We start from the raw sequence: 9,383 nt of genomic DNA on the forward strand, positions 1-9,383 counted from the left end.
GTCTACATTCTGCGTAGTTGTCTAAAAGAGCAAGCAACTATATTTACACATTCCCAAAGAACATTAATTACAAGACGATAGAGAAGATTTTCCTGGGGCTCCCAAGTGGCGCAGCGGTCTAAGGCACTGCATCTCAGTGCAAAAGGCATCAATACAGTAACCTGGTTCAAATCCAGGCTGTATCACATCTGGCCGTGATTGGGAGTCCCATAGGGTGGCACACAATTGACCCAGCGTTGTCTGGGGTAGGTCGTCATCGTAAATAAGAATTTGTTTAACTGACTTGCCTAGTTAAATAAAACAAATTACAAATAAATGATGATGCCCCCACTGTTTTCCACGTGTTCTATACACACATAGAAGCTATGTGCTGGCTGTATTGTCATGAAGATGTTCCTTATAGAATTACCTGAGGATTATCAAAGGTTAGATTCACATGGAAATGTTTATCCTCAAGCTTGTTTATGAACGGTATTTTTCTGGTATGTAACACAAGCGGAACAAGCGGAACAATCCAATCTAGTCTAGAGCCCCACAGCATCTGAATTATCTCCCATATAGCATCATGGTTCACTCCAACCATGGGGTGAATTGCATATTTGACATGAGTACAAATGCTTCTGCCTGCCTAAAAACACTTCACTGATATTGTTTTTTTCCGAACAGAAACAACTTAGTTGAGCACAAGTGAGACTCCTTTTTGAGCTTTATGGCTTTGTATCCGGCTTTTTCCTGGAACATAATAGTTTTAGGAGGAGTCTCTAGTTGTCACTCGCCCATCCTCTGGTTTGAAAGAGGCATGTTGTTCTGGAAGGAATTGCAGCGTTCCCAGTGAAGGGATGGCTGTCGCAGACCTTGTTAATCACTTCCAGTTATTGTGTCTGAGGATGAGGTTGGACACTGATATTGCCGAGGTTCAAAAGCAGACTTTCAATTTCCCTTTTGTGTGTGTGTTTGTGGCACAGGAAGGTGTTTATAGGCCGAAGGATGCAAGATGGCTTGCTTTTATTGTTACTTTGTCAATGATTGATAAAATACTCCAAACGAGACAGCTAGTAACAATATGATGGATTGGATAGATTGCCATTTATTGATTGTAGCAGCACGAAACCTATAAACACAATTTGAAAAGACAATAACTGAGAGAGGAATATATTTTAAGGCAGTCTAAACCCATTATGGGGAATCCCACAAATCCTATCTATAAAAGTGATTTATAGAGAAGACCAGGTGCGGGAGAGGCGATAATGCTTTGTGTCACTTTGTGGACCTCCTGGGAAGTCCGAGGAAAAGGAGAGCATGGTATAATACAGCAGATAGAGATTGTCCAAATGTGGGAATATTGCTGGGATGAGACAGATATCCTAATGGAGACCATGTAAATAACATAGATCAGTGGTTCCCAAACTTTTTATAGTCCCGTACCCCTTCAAACATTCGACCTCCAGCTGCGTACCCCCTCTATCACCAGGGTCAGTGCACTCTCAAATGTTGTTTTTTGTCATCGTTGTAAGCCTGCCACACACGCACTTTACGATACATTTATTAAACATAAGAATGAGTGTGAGTTTGTCACAACCCGGCTCGTGGGATGTGACAAAGAGCTCTTATAGGACCAGGGCACGAATAATAATAATCAATAATTGTGCTCTTTATTTAGCCATCTGACATTTAAAACCTCATTTGTTCATCAACAATTGTGAATAACTCACCACAAGTTAATGAGAAGGGTATGCTTGAAAGGATGCACATAACTCTGCAATGTTGGGATTATATTGGAGAGAGTCTCCGTCTTTTTCCACACACAGTCTGTGCCTGTATTGAGTTTCATGCTCGTGAGGGCTGAGAATCCACTCTCACATAGGTACGTGGTTGCAAAGGGCATCAGTGTCTTAACAACTCGAATTGCCAAGGCAGGATACTCTGAGCACAGCCCAATCCAGAAATCTGGCAGTGGCTTCAGAATTAAATTACATTTTCACAGAACTGCTTGTTGCAATTTCAATTTCAGATATCGGTAAGTGAACTGGAGGCAGGGAATGAAAGAGATAACGAATCCAGTTGTTTGTGTCAAGTACCCGCGTAAATGTGCACCCAACTCACTCAGGCCCTTCGCTATATCACATTTGACATTGTCCGTAAGCTTGGGTTCATTTGCACACAAACAAATCATACTATGATGGAAAGACATGTGTGTTGTCCTTGTTAATGCAGACAGAGAAGAGCTCCAACTTCTTAATCATAGCCTCAATTTTGTCCCGCACATTCAATATAGTTGCGGAGAGTTCCTGTAATCCTAGATTCAGATCATGCAGGTGAGAAAAAAACATGACCCATATAGGCCAGTCGTGTGAGATACTTGTCATTGTGCGAGCGGACAGACAAGTGAAAATGATGGTAAGTAAAGAAAACTTTAAGCTCGTCTCTCAATTCAAAAAACGTCTCAATACTTTGCCCCTTGATAACCAGCGCACTTCTGTATGTTGTAAAAGTGTTACATTGTCGCTGCCCATATCATTGCATAGTGCATCAAATACACGAGAGTTATGGGGCCTTGCTTTAACAAAGTTAACCATTTTCACTGTAGTGTCCAAAACATCTTTCAAGCTGTCAAGCATTCCCTTGGTCGCAAGAGCCTCTCAGTGGATGCTGCAGTGTACCTAAGTGGTGTACCTAAGTGGGGTCGGGAGTAACTGCTTGCACGCGCGTTACCACTCCATTATGTCTTCCTGTCATGGCTTTTGCACCATCAGTACAGATACCAACACATCTTGACCACCAAAGTCCATTTGATGTCACAAAGCTGTACAGTACTTTAAAAAATCCACTGCTGTTCTCCTGGTTTCCAGTGGTTTGTAGAAGAGGATGTCTTCCTTAATTGACCCCCTGTTAACGTAACGGACATATACCAGGAGCTGTGCCAGACCCGCCATGTCTGTTTACTCATCCAGCTGTAATGCATAGAATTCACTGGCTTGAATACGAAGCAGTAACTGTTTCAAAACATCTCCTGTCTTGTCAATGATGGATTGTGAAACAGTGTTGTTTGATGAAGCCATTGTCTGTATCGTGTTTTTGGCCTTTTCCCCAGCATTGTACCAACCATATCTGTGGCAGCAGGAAGAATGAAGTCCTCCACAATAGTATGGGGCTTGCCTGTCCTAGTCACTCGGTAGCTCACCATATAAGACGCTTCTAGCCCCTTCTTATTAATGGTATCTGTTGCTTTTATACATGTCTTACTACACGAATGTCATCTTAATTCTGGACTCAAACTCCTGTGGCTTATTTTTCAAATTGGCATGTTTTGTTTCTAAATGTCTGCGCAAGGGTGAAGGCTTCATCGAGTTGTGAGAATACTTTTGCACATACAGTATGTCACTGATGCGTCGTGAAACAGTGTTGTTTGATGAAGACATTGTCTGTATAGTTTTGTTGGCCTTTTCCCCCAGCATTGTCCCAACCATATCCGAGGCAGCAGGAAGAATTAAGTCCTCCACAATAGTATGGGGCTTGCCTGTCCTAGCCACTCAGTAGCTCACCATATAAGACGCTTCTAGCCCCTTCTTATTAATGGTATCTGTTGCTTTTATACATGTCTTACGACTCAAAAGTCATCTTAATTCTCGTTCAAAAAACTCTTGTGGCTTATTTTTCAAATTGGCATATTTTGCACACTGTGGCTGAGGAAAGGCACTACTCACAATATAAGTGAACCCCAAATCAATGTAGTTCTTATCATATTTGCGCCTCTTCGATGGTCCAACGTCCCTGTCTGTTGTTCGGTGCTTTCCCGGGTAAGGGGGCAGTAGCTCTTCGGCTGCATCAGATTCACAACTGTCAGTTTCCATGCTAGCTGGGCTAACAACAAATGTAGAATTATTGATGCTAGCATTGGATGTGCTCCTGAAAGCAGAACAACTTGTGTTGTCGACAGGTACAGGTGTAGTACTGCTGGTAGTTGCAGTACTACCAGTAGAGTTGGTATGTGTCTTTACTTTTTTTAACCATTTATCAATTTTCGATCAAACACAATGAGCAGCATCTGTGTTTGGCTGCATACAGACCGTTAGTGGAATTCCCGCGAGAGAGTAACAGTTAATGTGATTGGATGTTACTTATTTGATGAGGCTACCTGTATTTGACATTGTGTTATTATTTCGCTGAACACTAGATGGTTTAATTTTATTTTTGGCAGTGAAACGAGGCTTCTTAGACGAGAAAAAACCCCGACACAAATGTGTAGCCCTGTTGGAAAATGTAAATGGACTGTTTGAAAATGTGAAGAATTGTTTTTTTTACAAAAATATATATATATTTTTTACATTAATCACATTTTTATTTGACGTACCTCTGACGGCATTACCAGGGGTAAGCGTACCCCAGTTTGGGAATACCTGCTTTACACAATGGGTTGCTCAAAATACTAAGATCTTTTCATTCAATTGCAATTGCAGGCTAGAGTCCTTGTGGTGAAAGGCGATCTGAGGCACGTGCATCTGCAGTCAGAGCACACTATCACAACAGCCACTGCTGCCAGTGGCCTAGAATAGCACAGGCATTCCACTGCCCCTCCCCGTCCACACTCAGGCAATGCACAGCAGACTGGTGTGTCACATAAGACTCTCAGTGATCATTGAGATGGAACACACACACACACACACACACACACACACACACACACACACACACACACACACACACACACACACACACACACACACACACACACACACACACACACACACACACACACACACACACACTCCAGTAGGTGTAGACAAACAGACACACAAACCACCTACCTATCTATTATAATTAAACACATTTCCCACTGTAACTCTTATGAATTATATAGTATTTGTGTGTGAAACTAAAACCCAGCGACATCTTAGAAGCATGATAATTTTATTAAAACACATTGTTGTCCACATTTATCAGAGAAGGGGAGAAACCATAGCAATAGGCTCCAGAGTGCTGCAGCAGTCTTAGGCACTGCATCTCAGTGCAAGAGGTGTCACTGCAGTCCCTGGTTCGAATCCAGGCTGTATCACATCTGGCCGTGATTTGGGTCCCATAGGGTGGCGTACAATTGGCCCAATGTAGTACTGGTTTGGCCGGGGTAGGCTGTCATTGTAAATAAGAAATTGTTCTTAACTGACTTGCCTAGTTAAATAAAAAGTTGACTACTTTAAAATGGCAGACGCATGGACATCCTCAATGGCATTGCCCATACTAAAACTGGCCACTAGAGGCCTCTGTCATTCTCTATGGGAGAATCATTGATTATTAAAAAAATACAGAGGGGTGGGGTATTCAAATTGGCTAGTGTGTCACAGTACTCCACTCCTTTTTTCTATGCACATGCACAACTATATCAAGTAGAGACCAATCGGAACAAAGGAGAGGCAACCGTAGCTCCACCTCTCTCTCCCCCCATGCCTCCCCCTGAGTTTTTTTTAGATGTATAATCCCTGAGTTGACCCAGAAAATAGGCAGTTGTTTCAAGATCTGATGCGGCAATCTGTGCATCGGCCCTGCTTGAGCATGAAGCGCAACCCTGTGGAATACATACTGTAATCTGGAGACACCTCGCTTTGCAGTGCAAAACTCAAATAAAACGTAGCAGTAGCAAAATCCCTGAATTTTAATCCGAGTAGATACGGGTACGTGTTTGTTTTAACGCATTTATTGTAGAATTCGCTGTCTGGCGTTTGTGTGAAGGTCTTGGGGTTGCTGATCCATTGTTTGCCTTTTCGTTGTTTTTAGGAGTATGGGAATAATTAATCAGCAATGCAATTGTAGGCTAGAAATATTTGATTGAAAAAAATAGTGGTGGGTATTAACAAAGGGAGGAGGTCGTAGACGTAATGGATGTTATGAATTGAATTTGGGAAGCAATCCTAAATTCGAACAACCATATAATATAGGCTACAGTTGTTGGAGAATGCATAATGCCAATGTATCGCTTCTTTGTTGCAACGTGCATAAAATAACCGAGCTGGTTTCATTGTGTTTGATGTGCACTGTGGAGGGAATATAAACCACATTATAATTAATGCATCACTAACCGAGACGCATTTTATAATCTATTAAATCAACCGAATATCTAGTTGTAAAGGTAACAAGGTTGATAGTTAGCATACCTGTGTTTCAATCGGTAAAAGCACAAAGGAGTATTTGCAGTGACGCTGAGGAAGACATGGAAAGGCTTTCTAGTGTTCGCGGAAAGAGCACAAACCCAGCGGTTCTTGAAAAGGAAGCGTCTCCTGTGGTTTCACTCTGCCAGTTTAGGACATTGTAGGCTACATATTTCCAGGAAATAATTTTGCGTAACAATATTTCTCAAACCTCAAATATATCGAAATAAATTGTCTTGTTGCCAAATCAACCCGTTTTTCTACACGAACTGCCATAAACTGCTTTTATGCATCCAGACAGGTTCCTCTAGTGCAGCCAAGTCATATGTCCATGGCATGTCACCTATTCACTAATTGGTTTCAATCGTGCCAAATGTAGGCTACTGCATGCTCATTGAACTTCTACCTTCCTACATGAGGCATGAAAATGAACTGCATCGCTTTAACTGTGTTTCCTCTATGCTCAAAGACAGGAGCCATGGCAGATCATCTAATGATGCCCATGAACCACAGCTCTGTGGGGGGGGGCCTCCACGGCTACAGAATGGGCATGAATGGAGGCCTGCAGGCAGGCCACCAGCAGCACGTGGTGCCTCAGCCTGGCCTTCGAGCCCTGCCCAATGGCCAGATGATGCACTACGGCGGGGGACCTCAGCAGCAGGCCACCATGGAGGTGGCCATGAGGCAGCGGCAAGGCATGGTGGGGCCCGTGAACGGACAGCTCAACGGGGCTCAGATGGGCCACCACCAAATGACGTCTGGTAACATAATGTACAACAACGGGCAGACCCAGCAGCAACACCACCCCCAGCACCATCACATGAGCCAGCAACAGCAGGCCCAGCAGCACCCACAGCAACAACAGCAGTATATGAATGGTGGTCTCACGTCCCAGCAGCTCATGGCCAGCATGCATCTGCAAAAACTCAACACCCAGTATCACGGACATCCACTGGGACCCATGAACAGCAACCATATGGGCAACGGGGCAGCCCAGTACCGCATTGGCCCGGCCCAGCTGGCTAACATGCAGCAGATGGCTGGGCCGGCACTAGCCTTGAACGGCATGGATGCAGACATGATTGACGAGGAGGTTTTGACGTCCCTGGTCATGGAGCTGGGCCTGGACCGCGTTCAGGAGCTGCCCGAACTCTTCCTGGGCCAGAACGAGTTTGACTTCATCTCAGACTTTGTGAGCAAACAGCTGCCCAGCACCGTCAGCTGCTGAGTGAGAGAGGACCTGAGTCAATGATGCTGTGAAGGGGCCTGGAAGGGTGGAAAGTTTGGAAAGACTTGAGTAGAGTTGCCCACTGGAGACAATTCAGCTTTTTGTGTTGTGCCTTTCACTGTAACTGCTTGGACACAGTGAAAGGCAGCGAAGAGTGAGCGAAGGACGCTGGTCTGGATAACTACAGTGCTATGGTGTCATTTGTGAAGTGACCAGAGGTGTGGTTCTGTGTTGGGTCGCAGCTCACCTGTATAGGGACATCGTCCTCCCGCATCTCTTCTCTCCAAGGATGAATGTAAACAAAACTGCTAAATTTGAAAAGCCACTCTGAACAATGTTAAGACACTTGCCTCCTACCTTGGACTCAATGGCAATTTAGTAGTAAGATGTATTTATTTATTACTCTCTGAGAAATTAATATAGAACAAACCAGAGACTGACAGATCTCCCAGAGAGAGGATCAAGTGCTTTTCGTGTTTTGGGTAAGATCAGGGGGAAGTAAAGCCCCTCAAATTAATTTGGGATCTTCCAAGAGCTTGGATTTCTTTCCAATGATTTCTCTCTACAAGTAGAATGTCAGTTCATGGATTTGAATGGAAATCCATCATAAGTGAATAGCTCACTTTTGGCAAGTGTTGCTTTTCGCTGTGTTGTTCTCGAACCTACTGCCTGTACTGTCTAAATCTGTGTTACTACAGGAAAGTCTATGTAAGATGTAGAACTGCCTTAATTATGCCAATTTTATTATTATTTTCTTTACTTTATTGCTGTGTTTTTTAATCTTCCCTTTGTGGTCAAGACGGGGGGTTGTAAAGTGGTTTTGAGGATCAATAAAAATGGCCTGGATATAAGTGTGGCCTGCTTTTACATTCATTTCACAACTCCCTCAGGCATTTAAAGGTAACCTGGTGGGCTAAAGGGAATAGGCCACTTCAGGGCTTTCCATCCGGCAGGGTCTAGGATATTAAATAACTCAATACTGAATTAGTTTATCTCAAAGGTGACCCTGTTTCTTAGGAATATCTTTATTTCCCTCAAGGTATGCACAGTCTTATGGTGACTGTGACATTTTACTGCTGAAAGCAGCAAATCGCCTTCAATCCTGTCATGGAAAATGATGACTGGTGTGTTAAAATCAAACTCAAAGGTGCACTGCTATCCACCAAAAAGCTGAATTTCTAAGCTGAATTCTTGACCTTTTGATATGGAGAAGGACCCACATTGTGGTTTTAGTCATTGCATTCCTGATCATCCCGACTCCATGAATAAAAATCGATTGAGGAATGAATGTCCTGGTTCCTAGAAGTTGCCATAACTCTTATCTGTTGCTGGGTAAAACAAGTAGGTGAGATCTAGGCATGTGTATGGCGGGGGAGGTGGAGCGGGCCAGGATTAATCTACGCTTAACTTGATGGGGGGGGGGGGGTTAACTGAATTCATCCCATGTGAATTACTACCCCATGGGCAAAGAGAAGTATGGTACACCTTTAGTGCCAGAGAATTCACTTCATGGGTGGTTGGGGAAGCAAAATTAATATAGGTTTGTGCCAATAACAAATGGCATATACAAGCATGGCTTCCTAAAAAAAAACTGTATAAATATCCTATGACTTTTGCAATGTTATAGCTACCTTATATCAATTCTAATGAGTTTCTTAGTATTCTATGGGGTTGGGGTTTTCTTTTTGCCTCAGGGCATGGAATGCTTGATTGATGTCATGTTATGGGAATATCACCTCCACATCTTGCAGTTAAAGGTGCTTTATGCAGAAATCGCACTGCCATTTCCTGGTTGCTAAAACTCATAGTTCGCCTAATTTCAGTTAGTGACAAAATAAGCTAGTATAGTGTAGAGAGTCATTGTACCATCTAAGCTGCTGTTAAAATATATTTTACATAACCAAATATATTGTTTCAGCTGTTTGAAGATGGTGTACAAAACCGAAAGTAAAAGATGCAAAAACAAAACGGGAAAAATGGGAAGCATAGAAATAGCACACATAGAACAGATATAC

The 9,383-nt window shown here is 43.0% G+C and overlaps 1 protein-coding gene across 2 annotated transcripts; it reads left to right on the top strand.

Annotated features, from left to right (window-relative positions):
- Positions 1-5,484: 5,484 nt before the first annotated feature.
- Positions 5,485-8,219, top strand: cited4b (Cbp/p300-interacting transactivator, with Glu/Asp-rich carboxy-terminal domain, 4b). Of its 2 annotated transcripts, none has more exons than XM_064945240.1 (2): positions 5,485-5,666; positions 6,610-8,219. In XM_064945240.1, the coding sequence occupies exon 2, from the start codon at positions 6,619-6,621 to the stop codon at positions 7,366-7,368; it is 750 nt and encodes a 249-aa protein (XP_064801312.1). In that variant the 5' UTR covers positions 5,485-5,666; positions 6,610-6,618; the 3' UTR covers positions 7,369-8,219. The 2 variants fall into 2 exon arrangements, with proteins under 2 accessions (XP_064801312.1, XP_064801313.1); XM_064945241.1 differs by having other exon boundaries at positions 6,614-8,219.
- Positions 8,220-9,383: the final 1,164 nt, after the last annotated feature.

This window comes from Oncorhynchus masou, chromosome 29 (genome assembly GCF_036934945.1).
Source record: "Oncorhynchus masou masou isolate Uvic2021 chromosome 29, UVic_Omas_1.1, whole genome shotgun sequence".
Lineage (NCBI taxonomy): Eukaryota > Metazoa > Chordata > Actinopteri > Salmoniformes > Salmonidae > Oncorhynchus > Oncorhynchus masou.